Here is a 25,810-nt window from a genome sequence, read left to right on the forward strand (position 1 = left end):
TTAAATGACCTTACTCCTTTATTAATAATACACTAATAATTTGTTTAGTTTTTCTTAGTTTCTTTTACAATAATCTGGAAAATACACACACAATTAATAATAATATTTTTGTGTAATATATATTTATATATTATAAATACAATTTTTAATTTTGTTTTTCTTTTTGTGTAAACACAGTACAATTACATTTATTTTTGTCTTCCTTTTTTTAATTCAATGTAATCTTGAAATCTTTATTATTTTTCTTTTAAATTATAAAAAATAAGAACAAATATGCAAAAAAAAAAAAGAAATTAACTTAAGAAATCATGGCAGGATCTAAGAAAACAACATGATCATAATAGAGGGCTTTAGAAATCTACCATTCTTTTGTATAAACCCCTCAAAAAAAAAAAAAAACTAATACATTTTCTCTAAAAAGATAATTTTGAATACTTGAACATATAGGTATGTATATAAATTGTTATGAGTGGTATTTTTGTTTGTTTCTATTTGATTGTTTTTTGTTTTTTTTTTGTTGCTACCATTAATACTAAATAATAAAATAGCATATTTTTGTTTGTGTGTTACATTACTATTACAATATTCTTTTAAGATTAATTCTGATGCGTCTTCTTTTCTTTTGTTTGTTTATGTTTATGTTGTGTCTGCCTAAATATACCCAGTCCGATATTTCGAAGTTTTTGAGTGCGAGTAGGTATGCTTGTTGGTGCTGCTGTACGGTAGTGGCCTACTTCGAAATTCCCCACTTGTTGCACAAACGACCTCTGGATAAAATTCGTCTCAGTACGGTGCATAACGACGACCTGGAGGTGACGGACCTCTTATTCCACGCGACAACATACGATCATCAAAGGAATCTCTACTAAAGTCTTCATAGCTTCTGCAAAACCAAAAACGAAAAACCTCGTTTAAGTAAAAGTGTTCTCTTGTTGTTGAAAATATAAATATATTTTACCCATAACGACCCAATCCATTGCTACTTCTGGTGGGTGGTGGTGGAGATCTACGACTGAACATAGAATCATATCCACGCGATATGCTGCTTCCTCTCAAACTGCCACTCAATGTTGGCGGCAATGGCATTGGTTCGCGTCGTGATAGCGGTGGTGGAGGGAAATCACGCATACGCGAACTCTGGTAGCGTCTCTCGAATAGATCTCGGCTGTCATCAAAACGTCTCTCATAGTAGTCATAATCCTGTTCAAACAACAATTTCGATTTCAATGAATCGGAGCTCTGCACAAGAGTAATTAATAAAAGTGTTTCGTTTGTTAAGTGTGACAAAATTATAACAACAAAAAAGAAGTTCTTAAAACTGTCATCTAAATTGTAAGTGTTTTATAAGTTAAATTCTACTGATTTGTTTTTAAGACGTACCTAATCTGTTTTTAATTATATAAATATTTTGTCATTTGTTTCATTCTTATAATTAAGACTTCAATTTTATGGTCTTTTAAAGGAATCTAAATACCTACAAATTTTTAATGTTCCGAGTTTTTAGCTCATAATTTATTTAAAAGATTAAAAAAGCTTTCGATCATCTTTGACGCTGCTAAGGAGAACCTAAATTAATCTACACTAAGCTTTATCATTTAATAGTCCTGGAAATTTTAAATCAACGCTTTTTGAGGAATACATTTTGAGCTAAGTCGCAGGTTCCGAGGAGCCCTATACTTAATTTGTCTTGTTTGTGTATAATTAACTTATTAGCAATAGTTACACATCTCGGAATATGCTTCTTAGTAAACCGTTTCGTTTCTAGATAGATTACCGACTCACCTATATTTTTTTAAACTTTAAACAAAGTTGTAGTGAAATTAATTCTTATTTTTTTTTGTAAATAAATTTTAAGAAGAAAAAAATAAAATTAAATGTTACCCTAAAGCCATCCATAATCCTGTCGCGTAGGAATGGCGGTGGTGGTGGCGGTGGTGGGTATGGGTCACGTCCGTACATCCGATCTCGATAACCGCCGCGGTCTCCGCCTCCGCCGCCGCCGCCAAACAAACGTGGACACTCTTTCGACCAATGTCCGGACCGTCCGCAACGATAACATTGCTCCGGATCGCCCATGCCCGGCTTTGGCCGCACGCGACTCGTCGACACTTGCACCTTCAATGGCTGTCCATCGACCACACGTCCATTCAATTCTTTAATCACTTCTTGAATGTCTCCCACACTGTCCAAATGCACGAACCCATAGTTCCGCACAATGTCACACTCCACGACCGTACCATATTTCTGAAATAATTCTCGCACTTCTGGTGCTCGGGTCTTGTCCGTTAGATTGCCAACAAAGATCTTGGTTGTTGGCGTGTTGGGGGCACGACGACTTTTGGCCGCTTCCACTTTAATTGGATTGTCGTGCAGGACGTAACCGTTCAGATTCTGAATTGCGTCGCGACCTTGTTGCTCCGATTCCATATGAACGAACCCATAATTCTTAACGACATCGCATTCGACGACGGTACCGTATTTCTCGAACAGCGGACGGAGTTCGCCAGCTTGAGTCTTCTCGTCGAGATTTCCAATGAACAATTTGAATGTGCCAGCGCCCGGCATTTTGTCGTCTGAATCAGACTCAGGCGTGTGGCTGGTCGGAGCAATTTTAATTGATTTTATTTATCAGAATTTCTTGAATTCTGATTCTTGATTCTGATTGAGTACGTTTTTATGTAGATCTAGTTTTAATGATGAATTCACGCGGAGACGTCGAAGCGCGGCTGCGGAATTGTATCAATCCTATTGTAGGAAGGAGCTACAGCTAGGATGGAGTTAGTTAAGAGCCCGAAGGATTAAACTTAACGCATAAAAACAACACTGGGCGGTTGCCGTTGCCGATACGACGAGGACGACGTTACGTGTTCCGTTTCGTTCCGGTAGCTTGTAGCTCTAGTGAATCAAATAAAATCAATAAAAGATGTTTCGTATAAGCGACAGAGAAAAATATTTTTTTTTTATTTTGCTAGAGAAAAGCAAATTCGAACTTTCAATGAATTATTCTTTCAGTTTTTTGGTATTTATTTGCAATGAAAATTCGAAAAGCGAAGCATTTATTTTAATTTCAATTTCTTGACAATTTTTAAATGAAGTAACAACGAAAATACACTTTCTTTTCTTCTTTTGATATCAACCGTTGTTTTATTTTAATTTGTAGAATCTTTTTAACCACGCACTACGGAAAAAAAGATGGCGTCGTTGCGACCGGAGATAAAAATTCAGACAAATTTGCAACTAAATCATACAAAAAAATGGTTTAAAATTTTCTATATTTAATTACCTTGATATTGTTTATCCAAATTGTTGAAGTTGATTTTCTTTTTTTTGTTTATATTCGCTGGAATATAAGGAATTAAATTATTTTTATGGAAATTTGGAAAATTTTCGCGGACAAGCTGCAATTGTTCGACCGCCGGCTTGTTCAACTTTTTCTTTTTCAACTTTTTTCAAGTGGAGTAAAATAAAATGGCGATATGTAGAATGAGAGAGTTAAAAAATTGGTTGGAGAAAGTATATTAGAGGGAAGAAGATGGTTAGATGAGTAGCATTGCTAATTATTCGAGTCTCGAGGACGTCGGGTGCGTCTGGAAAATTGTATGTTTAATGTAGTTTTGAATTATTTTTGGGGGAAGAATGAACCGATTGAACTTAAGGCGTCGTTTCAACTTCATGTACCGGCAAGTTATGAGTGGTTTTGTTTGCTCAACTTTCATGTACTACAGCACAAATTTTTAATACATTTTTTGTTTTTTATTATTTGATAGATATGTGAAAATATATACTAAGTTTCGCAATTTTAGTGAGAGAAAGCATATTTATATTTTCAAATTCACTTTTTTACATAAAACACACGCAAAAATAGATTTTGACTTCACTGTTGTCTTTGTATATATAATTGAATAGTACTATCATGAAGATGAAACGCTCGACCTGACATCTTCTTACGACTTCCTAAACAATTCGTTCCACATGTTTTGCATGTGGAATGTATTGGGGTGGGAGTAAAAATGAGCGAGAATTCCAACATAAAATAATAAATTTCCAGATTATTAGAAAAAACAGAAGATAGAGAAGAATGTATACAAATTAACGAAAGTTCGAGGGAGTCAATGAAAATATATTTTTGTTATAAATTATTATTTTTATTTTGTATAATTTGTTATTTTGATTGTTTGATTGGTTGATTGAATGAAATCATTTAAAAAAACACACAGGACAAAAAATTGAAGAAAAATTAGAATACAAACTTTTTGTGGTTGCCAATTAGAAAAATTAAGGTTTTTCCTTTTTTTCTAATCATTTTCAAATGAGACAAATATTTTTAAACCATGCTAACAATAGTGCGAACATTTTTAACTTAACATAGGAAGTTATTGTAATGAGTCCGATTTGTCAAATTCAAAATTTTGACATTTCTCGACGTTCAAGGTCCCTAGAGTCGAATTAAAAGATTTTTAGAGAGTTGTCTGTGCGTGTACGTATATACATACGTTCGTGCATCCGTAAGTTTGGGAACTTTTTTCGTCATCCATTGCTCAAGAATCAGTGGAGATATCGACTTCAAATAAATATTTTTATACCGACAGATAATAATGCAGAAAGATGCAAAAAGGGCTCTCAAGAAAATTGCATGGGTGGTTTTTTTGACATAGTAATTTGAAAAAAGGGTAAGTATTTTGATTAACCCTAAATATCTCACGACGATACCAAAGAAATATATTTTTTGAAAAATTACAATTAACGTTTTTTTTTGTAAATCAAAAAAACTGAAAAAACAAAATATTGTTCGCCTAGAAAATTATACGAACAAAAAATGATTTTATCTCCAAATTAATTTTATGTAACAAAAAATAATGTTTTTGACATCTGGTAAAATTATGAGAAAAATTTAATTGACAGTTTTTGTACAAAATATAAAAAAAAAAACAATACTGATACTTGGTAAAAATGTACTTTTACCTCAAATACCTTTTCAAAAATTAAAAACATTGGCTTCAAATTAGTTTTATCTCACAGAAAATATTATTTGCCACATTTACCTAATTTTTATTAAAATTCAACAGTTAAGTAGTTAATCGGAATGGGTAGTTATCAGTGCGGGTTGCGTCCGAGCCGCTATACATTGAAAATATACTCATGTTAAAATAACAGCTTTAATCACTTATTTAAAAACTCTTTTTAGTTAATTTGATGTTAGCACCGTAGAAATAAATCAAAAGTAATTGAGGTGAAGATTAAAATTGACAAAGATTTTGTTGGAAATAAAAAATGTATTTAATTTTGATATGAAATTTGATGTGTATTTCTTCAATGTTAAGGTTGTTTGATCTTTATTCCTTTTCCTTAATTAAATTCCTTAAAATTAGAATGTCAATTTTGTAACTTGATTACTTAAATAATTAATTACACCTGACAAGCCAAAACCATTTGCCCTTTTTCCTAAGAACGCAAGAAGCAAGAAGAAGATAGTGTAGTAATCTTTAGCCATTTCCGTTCCGTTCTTTGAAGCAACCAAAATGAGGGTGAGGAAAATAGTAGTTTCCTAAACTGATTTTGTTACCTTTATGGTTTAATACATTAATTTAACAAAATTATTTCCTAGAAACTTCCTTACATTTTTATCTACGCAACAACCTACCAACCTAAGGACATACTATCGTACTTATTCATGTACCTTTTTCAACTCCAAAAGGATAAATATAGAAAAATATGTTTTAAAATAGGTAAATATGCATAAATTCTCATTTTTTCCAATTTTAACACAGTTGTTTCGCACTGCAAAGTATTAAAGAAAAAAGTCTGAAGCTACTATAAGAAGGTCAATGTAAACGGTCAACGCGTTGACTCTGACGTAAAAAAGGCATCATTTGTAGATCTACAAACTAATAGTTATGTAATATGCTTACACTGTACCAATTTTAACATTCTTTGACACCCTTATATGAAAAAAAAAATAAAAATATCGTTAGCTTAAATAAATATTATTTTGTCTAATCGTGTGATAGTCAACATCTTAAGCATTGACGCTGTGAACGTTGACGGTGCCTGCGTTGACACAGAATATTTACATGTTTTTATGACGTCAGAGAGTCAACGCCTTGGCCTTTTAAGTTGATTGTTTAATTCTAGCTCCAAATACCAAACGACTTAAGTCCTTACAATTCAGCTTCATACACACCAACCTCCTTAATACTTAATTTTCTGCTACCTACCCACCCACTACCCACATTACAATACAAAAGAAAAACAAATTTAAAAAATACCTACATTGAATGTATTTGCTATGGAAAAAATCAAAATATGGCAACGTAGCATTGTATCAAAACTGAAATTTGAAAACGTTCCTTTTAAATTTTCAGATTTCACAAAAATAGAAAATCTAAAATCAAATGAATCAATTTTCTGCTAACAAATCTAAAACACATACAACCAAATGTATTGTATATGCATATCTTCTATACATTGATAGGTATGAATAAAACAAATCTCAGGTAACGTTGGCAACGACTGATTTTTGTTTACATTTGAGTAATTTATTTTATTTATTTATTTCAATATTTTTATACTTCCAGTCGCTCTTAGATTCCACACTTAATTTTCGTACAGGCAGCGCCCCCATGGTCCGCCTTTCGTACCAAAATTTTGTGTTTCATGATAATACTATTCAAATTAATATACAAAGCTGTTGTTTGTTTCAGTTTTGCCATACTTGATTTTTGTTTGGGGATTTCATTTTAAGACTTTATTTTTAAATAACTCATTAATTTAAATATAATTTCACTGAATTAAAGGCAGGTCCTTTTTGAATGAAACAAATAAGATTTTGCATATAACCAACATATCACCGACCAGCATGTCTGCCCTTACATGTTTGTTTTAGGCGTGTAGAGTGGCTCAAACACAAAATACAAAAAAAAATGTAAAGTCCGAAAAAGAAAATATTTGTCCTATGACTTATCCGTGTTTCTATTGAGACCCCTGCTTCAATGCTCGAAAAATCAGAAGGAAATTCATATTGCGGTAATGGAATTCGACCCGTTTTGTTTGAGGTTTTCAGTTGACATCTTCGTATATATGAGATATTTAAAAAAAAACCTTCCGCAGTAGTTTGGTTTTTACATTTTCAAGTTGTTACAACTAAGCAATTTCCAGATTAATATTAAAAAGATCAGAAATGATGTAAGACAATAATCAGGAATAATTTTAATTTAATTTTTTTTACATGTTTTCCGTTTTGCAAATTTCATCCAAATAAAACAAGAAATGAAGGTAAGGGATTTGTTCGTAGACTATGGTCTCAGTAAATTAGTTCCTTATGTGCAACACATTGCGTTGAAAACTCCAAGATCGATTTTATGCTGACGTTGAAAACCAGAATGAGGAACAATAATTTTGTACTGTAACTTTGTTGGGGAACTTGACAAGGGTACTATTAAGGATTTATTTTGAAAGGTTATAATGCAGTTATAAGAAATTAAACTAGTTAGAATTATTGGAAATATATTTAAAAGGTGTTTTAAAATGACAACACTAGGTTACGTATTTTGCACATTTGGGCTGAGTCAGCCCTCTCACGAATTCCATCGTAAAAAATTCCGCACTGACATCTACGCCCCCATCTACGACAAACTATCATCACAAAATCCGAGTGGAATCCAAAAAAGCATTGCCACATTGAACGCTTTCATTCTTGTTTTCGAAATCAGCTGTTTTATGTCAAAGCTGTTTTATGCAAGCAAAACTGTGATATTAAGTTTAAAAATTTCATTTTAAAGAAAAGGAAGCTCTTTTTGCACGTATTTAATAAGTTAAACAAATATCTAATCAACATGGATTCATTGGGATTGACATTTATTGTCAGCGGCGATGCAGAAGCTGCCGAGAGAAGAAAACTTTCTGTTCGAGAAGCTCTTCTTGAACTCTATTCCTCCGCATCATTTCTTGCATTTGTTAATTTTTCAAATCACAAAACTCTACTTTAACTTTTCCCAAAAGTCGTGAACCTCTTCTTTTCCCAGCTTTGTAAATCCTTGGGCCAAGTCCGGATTCTCACTCATTAATTGAAAAAGTCTCTGGTATTGAGCCTTGTTTGTTGTTTTTGCCCTTTATAATTATGAAAAGTATTTTATAAAACCAACAAAATTGTATAAATACTTATATTTTCGTTAATATAACTGTACATATTTAATGTCCGACACAAATAACTTGTCGTAGAAAAAGATGGCTTCATTCGATTCCATTCGAAATCAGTGATGCCAATTTTTATGAATTTCGAAAATCGTAAAAAGTTTTTCACTCCGAGTTCACTACGAATGGAATTTGTGATAGTTTTATCGGGAAACGGAGTGAATTTTGACTACTGACTACTCACCAAATATGCCAATGACTAAGAGTGAAAACATCGAAAGTTGTCTTCGATATTCGAATAAAAGTCAAATCTGTATCCACAGCAGCTTTTGATTGTACGTTTTTTTTGGCAGTGATTCTACTGTGGATGCAGTAGTTGTGATTCATGAAAATTTCTATTATACAACGCATTAATTTCTTAAGAACGTTATAATTCAAATTCAATTTATTACTTAAATAACAAGACAAAAGTGCTTTAAGTGGACCCTTTATAGTGCTCGCGTTGGTAATTGCTGTCAAAAGTGAAGATCGATTGCAAAATATGTGCTCTTTATGCTGCAAAACACTACGCCAATGCATACAATATTATTTAGCATTAAGAGCATAGCAAGCATAAGAAGTCTACGCATAATAAATATATCTTAAACGATAATATTAAATAGATTAAGGGATGTTGTTTGTCATAGGGACTAAGAAATTACTTTAAGTAAAAAAAAACATAATTTATTATATGAAATGATTGGTAATAGAATATTTTTACTTTAAACAAAATATATATAAAGGAGCGAATATTATAGAATTAGTAATGATTCGATGTTAACAATTCAATAAGCAATTAGTGTTTGGAACGAATATCATTTATGAACAACGGGTAAGTAAATCATACATTTTTTTTAAGAATAACAAATTTATCAGCATCATCCAGTTGACATTTTTTGTTTAATGATAAAAATATCATAAAATCACTCCGAATGCTTTCTCTACTCATTCGTTGAATTCCGCATTATTACCATAGTATAGTAGGATTTTACACGAATAACAAAAAAATATCCATAGTATGAATAAAACCGATAAAAGTTAGAGTAGAATCTTACTATGGATGGGTTTTTACCATTTATACGAGTCTCGAATGGATATTATGTAATTTCGTTCTCAAATGTTGATACGATTGATATTGCATTTGTATATCGATGGATGTGTTCGTTGAGTAGTTGTGCATTTGGAATCGCGGGTGTGTATTGGGAAAAAATCAATCTATTACTGTTATTACTAACTGGGCTTATTTTGCAAGAGAAAACAATAGAAAAGATATGTATGCTTTGCTATGCTTCCACCAAAGGTTTATCTCAGTCTAGATTAAAGAAATCTTAATGGTGTTTCCACAGCACAAGATTAAAAATGATTAAATTTGACAGCACTTTCTAAAATGCAAATATTGCTTCGATGTTTTCGATGTGTGAAGTGCAAGGGAGATAGTTTGATTTGTGTTAAACAATGAAGAACTGATTAGACTAGCACTATATATGAATACCTACTGATAGAATTCCAAAAAAACGCACTTATTGGCGTTGGTGTCGAAAAGTGGAGACATTGACGGGAGTGAGAGGAACATGTTATTTTCATTTCCATAAGCAATCCTGCCAAACTCGTCCGTTTATGCAACATGACCTTAAAGAATTTACTCTGCTTAATAAAGGTTGCAAACAACTTAACAGAACCTTTCGATGTCAAAAAATGTTTTAGACAAGGTCATGCGCTGTCATGAGATATTTTTAACATCGTATTTGAAAGAATAGTGCAGAGCTCACATTTCAGCACTAGAGTCACTTTCTTTCAAAAGTCTGTCCAATTAATAGCATATGCTGATGACATTGACATAATCGGAAGAAGTCAGCGTGATGTCAATGGTGCTTTTGTCAGTATTGAGGCAGAGGCGACAAAAATGGGTTTAACGGTTAATAAGGCGAAAACAAAGTAAATGCTGTCGTCAAAAAGGACCTACAATACAGACGTCTTGGTCAAAACGTCACCATCTACAGATGTAACTTTGAGGTAATCAATCAAGTTCCTAGTTCACACAGGACTGTAGCATCACATTTAGTGAGCAAGTAAGGGTATTAATGTTACATAAATGTGCTACACACAGAATAACGGCTTATAAACATTGAAAAGCTAAAAAAAATCACCTGTAAGCATGTTAACATTTCTTTCATCCACTTTGTAGACAAAATATCAAGCATTTTTTTTTTACTTTTCCGTTTTTCATATAAAGCCTAGTACATACTTGTGAACCATCTCGTGAACCCATACAAATTTCAGTTTTTGTTTCACCCGTGAACTTGGTCGTGAAGCTGAATGGAGAACAAAGTGGAGAGTTTTCGTTCACGGGCAATTCACGTGCAAAATGTACGGGAACTGTTGGTGAAGCTTTGACATTTGGTTTCCGCATGTTCACAACGTGTACTCACAAGTGTGTACCAGTGAGCAATGTCAAAAGTTCACTTTCTCCATTGGCGAACGTTCACTTCACGAGGAAGTATGTACTAGGCTTAAACATGAAAACATATACAAAGATGATTTTAAACTCGCCAATCTCTCCACTTTCCGACACCAACGCCACTAATGCGGGCTGTGGTCGCCCTAAAAGTTTCTGCTCATGAGAGTATAATGGTTTTATCTTTGTATATGAATTTCATATGCAAAGTTTTTATATACAAAGGTTTTCATATTCCTACAAAGATAAAGGTCATGCGCCTTAGTATGTCTCTAAACCAAACATTTGTTCAGAAATATATTTTGGTTCTTGTATTCAATCAAATTTAATGGAATCATTCAAAGTGTAAAGCGAAGTCATACCTTGACCGTAAAGTAACGCTACGTAACGTTATGTAACAGTCTTCGTTATTTCTTAAGTTGAATTCAAATATTTATAGACTCTAAAATTTAGCTCATTAAAATCAATAGACATCTTTAAATTAACATACAAAATTACGTTCATACCGTTTTTATTTTGTTTAAAAAAAAAACAAAAGGGTAGGGTACTTTTAGCACAAAAGTGAAATATGTTAACAATCACTAGATTTACTGTCATAAATGCCATAGGTAGTATATTTGTTTTGATATTAAGAGCAATATTTAAGAGAATTTAATGGACTTTTTTGCGAAGAGGAAGGTATATAATATATTCTCTTGCAACTTCATGAATTCTATCTTTCAGGTCTGAATCGGTTATGGAACATTGGCAAACAGTTTAGCTTTCTTTCTAAGTCTCAAAGAAAACAGGTAATAAATGAGCAACTGTCACCTCTTCCAAACATCAAAAAAACTATTTTTGAAAAACTTCGAACAGTGAACTTTAGTAATTTCAATGCATTTAGTAATGGCAAAATTTAACTAGTCAAATGTCAAGAGATGACAGCTGTCCAAATAGCACGCTATTAAATGAAACCAATTATTGACAAAATGGAACAGGGAATCGTGATACATTGACTTAAATTTTATTGTTGAAATTTTGGTTTTGTTGCATTTAATTTAAGATTTTCAACTGTCTTCTTTTTTCCACATTATCAACTGCTCATGTGTCGCGTCAATCGTTCTTCACCTTGGAATTACTATAGTTGTTAAGTTAGATGTGTTCGATTGTCAAAAAGGGCTAGTTTGAGTTTCTGCAATCGTATTTCTGTGAAGATTTAACAATTTCCACTATTTCTAATCTCTTACAGATTTAGAAAGTTAATTCAATCGATAAACATCCGTATTATTTGAGACTACTTTAAGAATGTTAAAAATTAATCACGTTTAATCTCGATTTAAAAACTTATGGTAGACTAACACCCTTCTGAACTTAGAATGTACAAAAATAAAAACAAAATCGAAAAATATATAGTTTTTTGAGAATTTTTTTTTATCAAAATACATGAGTCTTAAAAGTAAATAAATGAGGTCAAAAATTAGTTTAGTTTTCAAATTGCCAATAAATTGTAATTACTGTGTTAACAAAAAGTAACGATAACATTACACTAGTTTACAGTACATCTGTTGCCAAAAAAATTTTAGTTGTTGCTGACTACACATGATATGATATTTTCAAAAATATAATTAAAAGATTTGTATCAGCTCTAGTTTCTGAGATTCAGCTTTGTACGTATTAAACAGAAAAAACACGTATTTATTAAACAAAAAACTTTATTTGAAAGAATTAATCTTTAAGTTCTTAAAAAAAACTTCGTTTTTAACCTGTCCAGGTGACTATGGAGGATGTGGAGTTTTATGCTCATATTGCAACTCTTATTTTTTAACTGTATCAGAAGTTCTTTTACAAGTTCAATATAATTTCCGGATTTCTTATTTCCGAGAAAATTTTGAATTACAGAACGTGCGTTTTGTTCGCATTTCATATATAGTAAAGTGAGAAATTCCCAACAAAACGATCCGCAGTGGCAAAAGGGGGGTTGTTCGTAGACTAGTACATTAACATGTGGTGTTGAAGCGAGCTTGAAGCTCGCCTCAATTCTTTATATACCTGAATCGAGTTGAGATTTATCTATTCCAAACTGAGATAAACCGTTTTTGGAAATATATCAAAACATAAATATCTTTTCTATTGTTTTTTCTTGCAAAATAAGCCCAGTTAGTCCATTTTCACTAACAAAAATAAATAATATCAACAGTAATAGATTCGTTTTTTCCGCAATGGAAAACAAACATGATTCAACGAACACAACCATCGAGATACAAATGTAATATCAATCGTACTAACATTTGAGAACAAAATCACATAAGATCCATTCGAAGCTCGTATAAATATCAAAAACCTATCCATAGTGAGATTCTACTCTAACTTTTATCGGTGTTATTTTCACTATGGATATTTTTTTTGTTATTCGTGCAAAATCCTACTTTACTATGGATTGATTTACCAACAAAACACGGGTAGAGACGAAAGCTGTCGAAGCCTTTAGTTCTAACTCAGTCATAGAATTTATAAATTGGTCATCTTTCGTCAGTTGTCTGATTTGGGGGCCGAGGAAATTTTTGGTAGATGAAAGCAAAACAGTTCCTGTCTTTATCTAGTGATTTAACAAGCTGTTTTATGATACCTAGTTTTATATGTAATGCTGGAAGGATAATTTTGTCACGAGCTACTAATGAATTCTGGACTATGTTTTTCTTTCCAGGCTCCATATTTTCTCCCAACGACCGTTTCTCCTTATCCAATGCTCTACTGTCCCAAAGACATATAAAACAGGGAAATTTAGTGGAACCACTTTGTTGACCGAGAAAAATGTTCACCATTTTTAAATCGACACAAATATAACAATTATGGTCAATGTATTTAATTTTGTTCAAGACTAGCGAAATGTTAAAATATTCTTCATTCAACTTGGTACTTAGGGCAATAGGTACCCAGCATATTTGTTTTCATTATGTAAAAGAATGCATTTTAGGCTTCGTTCAGCTGTCAATGAATAAACACCATTCTTTTGGTTCGTATTTTTTTAAGCTTATTTTTAACAATAAGTTTTTGATATCAGAACAAAAGGTAATATCGTTTTCTTCTTTATCTCTCTCACGATAAAAAGTTATTTTAGTATCTGATCACATTTTTTCTTTCAATCTTGATGCTAGCAGTTCTGAAGCTTGATTAGACAGACTTAAATCTCTTACAAGATCATTTAACTCCTTTTGGGAAAAGCATTTTGACTCATTTGACATACCTTGAAGATCAGCATCAGCATCAGTATTATTTTGTGATGAGCTTGGTCCTTCAAGCACTGAAGAGTCAGGTGAACGCTGCCCTGGACGTTGAACAAAACTAGTACAGGGTGTCCCAAAATTAACGCAAGATTTGAATTAAATAGAAAACGCAGTTTTTAGTCTCTTGATAGTTATACTTTTATTGACTCGTAAAGTACATAGGATAGGGTTATGTATGGAATAACACATCGGACGAATGGCCTCCACGGCTTTGCATGCACATGCGCACTCTTTTGTTGAAATTTTCCATGACCATTCTGCATAAATGTGGCTGCAGATGCAGCGTTGAATTTCCTCCTTTAATGCACGGGTGGTTGTGGACTTGTTGACATAGACTTGTGATTTCAAATAACCCCATAAAAAGAAGTCTAATGGTGTTAAATCACACGATCTAGGAGGCCAATTTTGATCACCGAAACGAGAGAGTACACGACCTGGAAATGTCCCATGCAGTAATTGTTTCACGGGCTGTATGACATGTGGCACCGTCTTGTTGAAACCACATATTGGACACATCAATATCATCCAATTTTGGCAGATAGAACTGTGTAATCATGTCGCGATATCGAGCACCAGTAACAGTCACTGCTTGACCAGCATCATTTTCAAAAAAATATGGCCCAATTATGCCGCCAGCCCAAAATCCAAACCATACAGTCACGCGTTGTGGATGCATTTGTTTTTCGACAATCACATGTGGGTTCTCCGAACGCCAAATGCGGCAATTTTGGCGATTTCACTATTTTTGAAATATTCTTTAATAATGAAGACACGTTGTTCTATCGTGTAACGCTCCATTTTTAATAACCCTATACTGTTAGCTGTCAAATTGGTTTTTTTTAAGGGTTGCCAACACTTCACTGCACAAAATGGCTGCAAATTCAAATCTTGCGTTAATTTTGGGACACCCTTTACTTGTGTACTGTCATTTAGCTCGATTTTTAGTGTTTAAACCGTTTATATTTACACTACAAAAATAACAGTCCTCGAGATGATTTCGTGGTTCTCGCCAAATAGTCAATGTTTCAAACTTGAAGGCACTTCTTTTACCACTTTTCCATAATCTTAAATATTCTGCACACGACTTACAAATATAATTGGGAGCCCAGCACTTCTCATTTCTATCCAAGAGGATGCCAAAATACTCAAAATAGGTGATTTTAACAAACACTGATATAACTTTTTTACGATTTTGTGCGAGTACTGTTGTCAGGGATAGGAGGGACCTACAATTTTAAGCCGAATCCAAACGGGAAATTTAAGAAAGCACTTTTCATGACAAGAGTTGCTCTTGGAGAATTTGTCAATTCCTCGCAAGAGGCAGTGAAAAAAACTTACAGGCTTCAATGATAAAAATCAAAACCAAAGTCACGCGAGCTGCTAAAGAAAATTTAACGGTAAATTTGAAACAAACAAGTCATAAGTAAGTACTATCAATTACAAAATTCCAGGCACCAGACAAAAATATAAATTTTGTAGACCAGTGTAATCTTTTCTTACACCCAGAGTATTTGAAATTAGTCTTTGTCAATGTTCTAAAAAACCCAATACCTAAAGCTTTAGGACTTTTAGAGTCATAAAAACGGTTTGCTGTGACATCCTGCAGTCTGCAGATACAGATATAGGCTATCTTGCTGAACGCCTTTTTCAACTACATCAATTCGTCAAATTTTAATGAATTGAAATGCATATTTCACTTTCTGAGCAACTCTAACCATTAATACCAAACGTTTATTCCAAAGCAATTTTTCGCTGGCGATTGTTTCTTTTTAATAGGACCAAGCATCATCAGTCGCATATTTTCACTTTGCCTGTAAGGCTTTCGGTAACACGGTCTTATCCTTGTGGCGATTAATTTTTGTCCATGGTTCTTTGTCCTACACTGGAGCGATTTCTTTCTTTGAAAGAGTGTAAAAATCAACCCCTCAATTTGTATGGCGGGAAAAATGAAAACAAAAAGGATTCCAGTCACATATCGAGTCCATCGATTTCCGGTCGTCCAAACGTCATCGAGGTTCTGGCGATATGGATGGCGCCCAACTATATGCACACACTTCTATACAGATCACAGGAATAACTCCTGTTTTATACTCAATTCCAAGTGAGAGAGCGTGTGCCGCCTCGTGTCCCTTTTCTATTCTACTTTTTTTTCAATGAAATTGAAATTCCCAACGGACCTTCATGGACAAACGTGCAGAACTTTACGGAAAACTCTTGAAGAAAAAAGAAACACAATTGAATAGGACATATGGGTATCAACTGAAGGATATACTCAATTTTCAATGTAATTTGATTTCTTCTTTTCAACGTATCTAGAATATATACACCGAACTGGATACACCAACTCTGGTGGATTCTGCCAAGTTCAAATGATGCAATTCGGAGTGTTAGGTCAAGTGTGTGGCAAGTAATCGTCTTGTGACGACAATTCAAGAGTATTGCCTTTAAAATTGTTTTCCAAATGGGGAGTGTATATTATGTCTTCTGAATTGTGTGTGTTTTCCCTCTGGAAAAGTTTGACAGAACACACACAAAATGATTTTAAATGCATAGGCATTCATCACTTTGAAAAGTGTAGACGGGCCCTTAAGAATTGGTTGGAATTACCTTATCCTAGATAAACTTTAGCTCGGCAGTCAAAGAATTTAAATAAAAGGTACAAAATTGTTCAACTTTTTAATACCACTTGTGCTATAGAAATATCTACTTACATTTCCAAAACGAAAACCATAATAGTTTGACACTCAATCAAATATGAAAGACATAGAGTGACATTACCTGCCATCGAGCCGGTGTCAGAGATATTAAAACCAAGAGATGAGAAAATCAATCGGCGACGTGTGCATTGAAATTCCTTACACCACGTTATGCAATTTTTGATTGCTTCAGTGGATTGAACTTCAACAACGATGACTGCGTTTCTCGTCGTTGTCGGTTCGATATATGTACTATGTATATATGGCATCATCGACTCGACAACACGATATAAAAACATACAAGGCTAGGAGGAAGATATGATGTCTGGAAATACGTCTGCGAAGATGAGAACGATGACTACGACGACGACAACGACGATATCTACCAACTATGGGTGGAATAATTTCAATTTATTCCTCGATAGACCCCCGACAACATTGACAGAATGCAATTGCCATTTTCTTTAGGAAAAACAAGAGACAGGAGACACCAAAAAAAGAACTCGCACTCAACCTTCAAGCTTCAATTCAACACCATCATCATCATCATCCTTCGTTTCTGTCTCTGTCAAGGACATGCTTCTGGGATCTGGTATGGGTCGAATACTGTTCTTGGGATAAAAGGTGATCCATTGACGTTGTCGTCGACCAAAAATAGCATCGAGAATGCCATTGCTTACCCAACAAACGCCAAGAACGACGTCGATGTCAAGATTTCATGAAATAAAATCTAAGACTCCAATCATCCATCACAACTGGCTCATGTTTTTTTTTTTGATGGTTATGGTGAAGTGAAGTAAAGTAAAGTACCTATCCACCTACTGGGAAAAAAAGGAAGATCAAAACGTTACGACAGACAAGAGGATGACTTAAGGTAAGACGAGGAAGTAGAGCTTGGAGAATGGAGACTTTAAGGAAGGTGTAATTGAAATTCATTTTGGCATCTGGGCTTTGAGTGTTCTAACCTGTACAACAACTTGAAATGGTTTATGAATAGGCAGATAAGTGCAATCAGTCTATAGAGGTGCGCCTCTTACAAAAGATGTAGTCAAGGATGATGATTTTTGGTGATTCGGTGGTGAAACGAATGATAGAACCTATTTCCGAAATTGCTTCTGTTTTTTAAGGAACAAGGACAATAAAAGGAAGTTAACATTTATGATCGCATGAAGTTTTAGATGCTAAAACAGTAATGACAATCCAAAACTGGAATTTGACAGATGATAAAGAAGACACTTTGAAATCATGGGGTACGTTCAAAAATAGTGAACTTCATAATGCAACTTATTATAGTGTTTTCAATGTCACTCATTTAAAAAAAATTAACTTTCCTGGTTATTCAGATTTTTTTTTTGGGTTACTTTTCAGTCATCTTTTCAGTTATGCCTATCAGCTAAAGTTTCTCTAGAAGTAACCATTGATTAATAAAACCGATATAGAAATCCTATGATCTTTCGGATAAAAAAGTTCATATGTTAAATATTTTGCGGGGGTAGACTTTTGAAAGATTTCACTCTCTATAATAATTCGTCAATGGTTAAAAACAAAGGAGTTGAAGAAGTGCGTTCAGCACTAAAGTATTAAGTAGATACTACGATTTCATGGGTAATCGAAACAGTATTAAATACCTTAGATACCTGAATCGGACTTTAATCGATTTTTCAATTCTATTTTTAACTTCCCATAGGAAGTTATTGTAATGGGTCCGATTTGTCAAATTGAAAATTTTGACATTTCTTGACGTGTCAAGGTCCCTAGGGTCGAAATAAAAGATTTTTAGAAAGATGTCTGTGCGTGCGTGTGTACGTACGTTCGTACGTCCGTACGTCCGTACGTCCGTTCGTCCGTACGTTCGCGACGTTTTTTTCGCCGTCCATAGCTCAAGAACCAGAAGAGATATCGATTTCAAATAAATGTTGTTATACAGATAATAAGGCAGAAAGATGCAGAAAGGGATCTCAAGTAAATTGCGTGGGTGATTTTTTTACCATAGCAGTTTGAAAAAAAGGTGAACATTTTGGTTAACCTTAAATATCTTACGAACCAAAAAAGCTAGAGACTTGAATTTGTCACCTCCAAAATTTTACGACTAAAATATGATTTCATCTCCAAAAAAATTTTGTGCAACGAAGAATAATGTTTTTGACATCTGGTAAAATTTTTGAGAAAAATCGAATTAACAGTTTTTTTTTATAAAAAATAAAAATGATAAAAATATAAAAATAAGTTGACAAGAATTGAATGTCGATTCAAATATCTCTTCAAAAACTTGAAACTTAGGCTTCAAACTCATTTTATCTTATAAGAAATATTGTTTTCAACATTCCGGAAAATGTTGAGAAAAATGGAATTGACAGTTTTTTTTACAAAAATAAAAACTTAAAAAAAATTAATAAAAATTGGTAAAAATTGATTTTCGACTCAAATATCTTTTCAAAAATTTGACATAATAGCTTCTTACTAATTTTTACTTATAAGAAATATTTTTTTTTAACATTAGGACAAATTTTGGTAAAAATCGAATTGACAGTTTTCTCACAAAAAATAAAAACCTAAAAAAAATTTATAAAAGTTGATAAAAATTGACTTTCGACTCAAATTTCTTTTCAAAAATTGTAGATATTGGCTTTAAACTACTTTTATCTTTCAAAAAATATTGTTGTTAACATTCAGTAAAATTTTGAAAAAAATCGAATTGACAGTTTTTTTTTACAAAAAATTAAACTCTAAAAAAAACAACACTAAAACTCGGTAAAAATTTACTTTCGACTCAAATAGCTTCTCAAAAATTAAAAATATTGGCTTCAAACTTATTTTATTTCACAGAAAATATTGTTTTCGATATTCAGTAATTTTTATATAAAAATCCAACGGTCCGTTTTTTTCATAAAAAAGTAAAATCTACAAAAAATAGTACGCAAATTTGGTAAAAATTGATACGAGTACATATGGACAAACTTTTAAGACAAATCGACAGACGGGATGGGAAGTTATCAGTGTGGGTCGCATCCCAGCCTCTTTTTGTATTGTTGAATCGGAGAATTGAAGATTTGAGTTCACAGTTGATTTGTCATGTGTCATTTCGATTTCTTTTTGAGTGTCACTACTCGTATGTATCGAACAAAATTCTAATTCGATTGAATTTCAAAATCTACCCTCATAATGTGGAAACTCTTACTTAGTTAATTTGGGGCATCTTTTGGTTTAATCCAGATTAACTGTCTGATGAAAACTTAGCTTAAAACAGAATCAGCTAATATTTTGACATCAGAAACCAGCAACTTGTCTCATCTTTATGTTGGCTGAACGCACCCATTGAAATGTTATTTTTGTGAAACTGTGAAGGTTATTTTTTGACAGATTGCCAGTAACATACTATTCTCAATTTCACGGCCCTTTTATAAACGTACCCATTAAATCGGTAGGTATATATGGGTTTTAAAATTTGTTCTAAGGAGTCGAGTTCACAAGTAGTTTTTGTAAGTCATTAAATTCCTTTTGAGCGCCACTAATCGTATGTAGCGATTGAAATTCGAATTCAATTTGATTCCAAAATCTACTTTTTTAATGGGGTAAGGCTTTGAGTAAATTTGGAGTACTTCTGAGTTAATCCAAATTTACCGTCAGAACATAGCATAAAATATAATTAGCTGTTTTTTCATATTAATAATTTGACTACAAGTTAATCAAGATTTTTCAATATAATCAGCTGATTTTTTGACATTAAAACATTTGACTTCATGTTAATGAAGAGTTTTCTTCCATTAATTTTTAGTCAGCCCTTTTATGTTGGCTGAACGCGCCCATTGAAATGTTATTTTTGCGAAACTGTGAAAATTATTTTTTTACAGATTGCCAGTAACAAACTATTCTCAATTTTACGGCCCTTTTATTAACGTACCCATTTAAATGGTAGGTATATATGGGTTTGAAAATTTATTCTATTTTGTTAGTCATTTAGATTCCTTTTTAGTGTCAGTATTCTTTTGCAGCGTTCGAAATTCGAATTCGATTGGATTCCAAAATCTACTTTTGTAATGGAGTAAGACTTTGAGTACATTTGGATTACTTCTGAGTTAATCCAGATTAACCGTCAGAACATAGCATAAAATATAATCAGCTGCTTTTTGACATTAAAACATTTGACTTCGTATTAATGAAAATTTACAATAATGATCAGCTGATTTTTTGACATTAAAACATTTGACTTTATGTTAATGAAGATTCTTCTTCCATTAATTTTTAGTCAGCCCTTTTATGTTGGATGAACGCGCCCATTTAAATCTTATTTTAGAGAAACTGGAAGGCAACTTTTTGACAGATGGCCAATCACAAACTACTCTGAAATTCAAGGTCCTTTTATGAACATACCCAATGAAATGGTATATAATAAGTTAGACATTTTGTTTTAAGGATAATTCATACGAATCGAATATTGTTGTGCAACAGATTAAATTGGAAATAAAACCCATCCAGAAATAAATGACTTTAATGGTTTTTCCTTAAAAATTAGATTTCAACTCTATACAATTTTCTTTTAAAACATTAAGGAGAAGCTTGAAGTATTGTGTTAGGAAGATATGTGTTTTCTAACAAAACCATACTCATTTTGGGAACTTTTTCAAAAGCAAACTTACGTACACCTCCAACACGAAAGAAAGACTGCTGCTCCTCTTATATCCTTATAAGTTTATTCCTTGAATTCAATCTCCCCAAATGCGTCCTTATACCATCAAAAATACAAAACACCAAGTCTGGCTAAAGATACTAAGGTTTAGGTATAAGGAAACAATTCTTTAGAAAACTAACACAAATGACTGGAAGAAGAAAAGTACGGAGATTGAGAATACCAACCGACAGGAGACGCAAAAAAAAGGGAAAAGAAGTGAAAGATAACTGAAAAACAAAATTGAAATTGTCCGGGGTTAATTGAAATTCCTCAACTTTCTCAATTAAACTTTTTTTTATCTTTCGCAATTTTTATTTTTACTTAGTTACTTATTTTTATTTTTTCGTTTCCGTGTTGCTCGCTACTAAAAACTCTCAACTCTCAAAAAAGCTTTTGCAATGATGATACGATGCTGCTGCTAGCGCCTGTTATCGCTTTCTCATGGTTTTGTTAAAAAAGTTTTCGAACATAATCCTGGATGAACAATTTAGGTAGCCATAGTTATTGTTAACTTTATGGGAATTCCATTATTTGTTTTGGAGGTTTTTTTTTGTTTGTTGACTACTTTTTTGAGCAATACTCCTTTCAAAAAATTTGATCTTTTTTTCTTTGCCTTGAAGTTCGACGTCTTTTTGCCTTTTGGTATTCATTATTATTATATTTTTAGTGGAAATAGTTTCAATCGCTTCCTTTAACACTAACAGGCTCTCATCGCACTATAATGCCAGCGCGGTTAGAAAAGGGCTGCGAGAGGATAAACTTTTTTATCCGGAATTATTTTAGTTGAGAAAATGTCTATCGGTAAGTGACGTTTGCGTAGGATGTGGCCTTTATGCCTTATACCTATCTACTCCTTTGAGTAAACACCTTTGTTCAATTGAATTATGCCAATCTGGCATCAACATTGTATCTAGGTATAGAGTATAGACCTTCCAAGAGCCAACCGCATGACAGGATAAATCTTTTTAAAATCAATTTCAGTCATTCCTTTTTACGTTTACACAATCGTTCATTCAGTTCAGTAGCTGAGCCGGTGGCCGAGGAAAATTAATAAATAAATTCCCGCCCGCCAGTCAGCTCAACCACATCATATTGTCGGTTGCCGGATGGTAATTGAATAACGGTGATGTAAAGTTTTACATTGCATAGAGCACCAGATTTATGGCTGTCATCTATTTTTGTGCACAGTAGCGGTAAAAAAACAATAGCATGTTCATTGTTCATATATGAAAATATGTAGGTTTTGGGATAATTAAAAAAAGTGTTACTACGACTTTAAGTAAGAGTAGTTTGACAGGCATGGATTTGACGTTTAACAGCTGCAACTCAAGTTAAATGTAACTAAATGTCACTAAAATAAACTAAAACTTACTGCATATGACACCTAATCGGAACCTTAAAAGTTATGAAATATGAGAATTTATGAACGGTACTCAAGGAAAAAGTTTTAAGAACAAATTCATAGTAGTTTAGAATTTAGATAATTCATATTCAGAAAAATGTGTTTTTAGTAATCTCTGCCATCTGGTGTCACAAATAAGATGTATTTTTGTCAGAACTTTGCAGTTTTAAGCCTTAAGCAGAATTCACATGAGCGCGACCAACGGACGACGAATGAATTAAAAAATGAAGACATATTTCTACACAAATTCTTAACAAAACGATAGCAATATAGTTTCTTTTTGATTTACGATGCATACTTTTACTTTTCAATATCATACATATATTAATAAATTTAAGAAAACAAATTTATTCGTCGCGAAGAAAATTGTAGTTGATGCGAACTGTCAAACTTTATTCGCGTTCCACAATATCCACACTCGCAATGAATAAAATAATCGCGCGTACTTAACCTAAAAACTCATTCTTGTATTGGTTTCGGTGGTGAATGGTGATCATTCGCGACGAATTAAAAACTCTCATGTGAAAGAAATGTCAAAAACGACGAATATTAGTTCATTGGTTGGTCGTTGCTCGTGCCCATGTGAAAAGTGCTTTAGCTATCAAATACTGAGAAAAAAATGTGACACAAATGTTACATTGGTCAGGTTCGGACTGCATTCTTTGTACGTAAATTTAGACCAAAGCTACAAGTATGCTTGTCAGTTGTTTTCATAAATTTTAAACGTAGAACTTAATTTCACTAACCTTTACCTTCAGTTTCTCGCAAAGAAAATACCAACAAATTCTTATCTCCAAAGCAATTCCTCACAAAAGGTACAAGTCCATAAAAAGATGTGTGTTTGTATTTTTATTATGCCAAGGACGTTTTTATACTAAGCTTTAAATTAAATTGTGTAGAAAACTTTTCAACTGAATGAAAAAAAATGATCAGCTGACACTTTGACACATGTAAGGAACATTTTACTTGACTAACTTCCAGTTCACTTAAAAATAATGTTGTCTTAGTTTGAAGGCAATTTTTTGACAGCTGGTCAATCAGATATTTAAAAACTTGATTACTTTCTCTTACCTTATGCCACCTGAGCCTGCTTGTGTGATAGTCATATTTAACCGATTCCAACTCCCTAAATTTTGAATATGATTTTTACAGCATATTTTGTGCAGCTGTCATATATGACATCTTATGACATTTAGTTGTGTTCAGTTAACTAGTTTTATATGAATTTTATGGCTAAATCATAAACACGCTTTAGCTTCGGCTTCGCTTGACGTTTACAAGTTTAGCCATAGGAATTCAATGCATGCTATCTCAATGGAGCTTCGAACTCACGCTTCGTTTGACAATCGTAAGGAATAGAACGTAATGTGGCTCCAAACGGAAGCCTTACTTCAATTATCTGAACATTTGCTTTGTCTGACAGCTCAACAGCTGTAAAAAAAATATTTGCTCTTTGGAGGGATGAAATTATAGAAATATCATTCAAAGCAACTTAGTTAGAAGCAGGCCCACCGTAACGCAGACGAAGCCGAGGCTGAAGCGTGTTTGTGATTCAGCCATTAAGAGTTTGAAGGTAATATAGATTTTACCATTCACATCTTGTTTTTTCGTTCAATGTTTGACTTTATCTGAATTATGGTTGAACGAATTCTTTTTGACAGGAAGGTTTTTGACATTTAAAAATTTTGTTTTGGGAAGATATGATCTGAGAGTTTTCAGTCAACTTAGTTTGTTTGCTGTTATTCTTTCTAAGACTTAAAGAACAATCTTTGCATTTTTACTTATTTTGAGATCTTTCTATCCCGAACTCACATAAGACGTTTTATATTGGCAAATTTATACGCAGCGCAGCAAAACCTTACACACTAAACAACAACAAAGAAATAATGCGGATAAAGAAAGCAGTCAAAATAGTGCATATAAATAGTTCAGATAAAGTTTTGGGATGGTTGGAATAGAATGACACTTCATCCAGTTCCAGAAATATTTTTTGTACTTAAAAGTTGGCAGGATTTTATTATTTGGGATGCGTTCGTATTTGTTAGAAAAGTCAAGACGGATTTCCAGTGCACAAAAATACTTTAAAATATTCAAATTTAATTTGAAAGCGAAAACTCAGTACTAACATTTAGTATGTTGTTGTATGAGAAATAGCCAACAAAATGATCCGCAGTAGCCAGATTTTTGTATTTAAAAATTAGTACAACTGAAAAAAGATCTGTCAGAATAATAATAAAAAAACACACACAAAGATAAGAATGTTTTGTGAAAATCAAAAGTTAGAATCAACTTAGGAAAAAAAACTAACTAAAACTAATAAATTGGTCAATTTTCTAAAAGAAATTCTAAGAAAACATCAGGAAATTGAGATTTTGTAAAAAAAAGTTCATTTAACAATTGCTTCAAAGAGGGGGTTTGTTCGTAGACTACTAAATCAACATGTGATATTGCTTGAAGGTCGCCTCAATTTTTAATATACCTGAATCGAGTAGAATTAAGCTTGATTCGACTCCAATCCCGTCCTTGATCGATGTCGAGTCAAAATTTGTGGAGAACAATTTGTATCGAGAAGTTGGTTTTACAGATAATGCATTATGGTCTGTTTATTTGCATGTTTGTGTACAAAAAATATACTCTTTTTTGATCAAATTACAAGAAAAATGGACACAGAGTAGGTATTCTTATATGGTGCTGAACTAATCATTGTTTAACACGAATCAAACTATCTCATTTGTACTTCACACATTGAAAACATCGAAACACTATTTGCATTTTAGAAAGCGTTGTCCAACTTAATCATTTTTAAATCTTCTCGTGCGGTGGAAACACCAAAAAGATTTATTTAATCTAAACTAACATTTGGTGGAAATATTGCAAAATTAATTATATTTTCTATTGTTTTCTCTTGCAATTTTTATTAACAAAACTAAATAATATCAACAGTAATAGATTAATTTTTTACCCAATAGAAAACACACATGATTCCAAATGCACAACTATCAACGAACACAGCCATCGCAATAGAAACGCAATATCAATCGCACCAACATTTGAGAACGAAATCACATAAGATCCATTTGAGACTCGTATAAATGTCAAACACCCATCCATAGTAAGATTCTACTCTAACTTTTATCGTTTTTTAAATTTTTTTTT

The 25,810-nt window shown here is 32.8% G+C and overlaps 1 protein-coding gene across 2 annotated transcripts; it reads right to left on the minus strand.

The window, feature by feature from the left end:
• LOC129954088 (RNA-binding protein lark) lies at nucleotides 1-3,448 on the minus strand. 2 transcript variants are annotated; one of them, XM_056067759.1, is made up of 4 exons: nucleotides 3,284-3,448; nucleotides 1,882-2,895; nucleotides 959-1,200; nucleotides 1-883 (listed from the first exon to the last, which is right to left on the minus strand). In XM_056067759.1, the coding sequence occupies exons 2-4, from the start codon at nucleotides 2,563-2,565 to the stop codon at nucleotides 784-786; spliced, it is 1,026 nt and encodes a 341-aa protein (XP_055923734.1). In that variant the 5' UTR covers nucleotides 2,566-2,895; nucleotides 3,284-3,448; the 3' UTR covers nucleotides 1-783. The 2 variants fall into 2 exon arrangements, with proteins under 2 accessions (XP_055923734.1, XP_055923733.1); XM_056067758.1 differs by having other exon boundaries at nucleotides 959-1,239.
• Between the last annotated feature and the right edge of the window lie 22,362 nt (nucleotides 3,449-25,810).

Source organism: Eupeodes corollae, chromosome 1, assembly GCF_945859685.1.
Source record: "Eupeodes corollae chromosome 1, idEupCoro1.1, whole genome shotgun sequence".
Classification (NCBI taxonomy): Eukaryota; Metazoa; Arthropoda; class Insecta; order Diptera; family Syrphidae; genus Eupeodes; species Eupeodes corollae.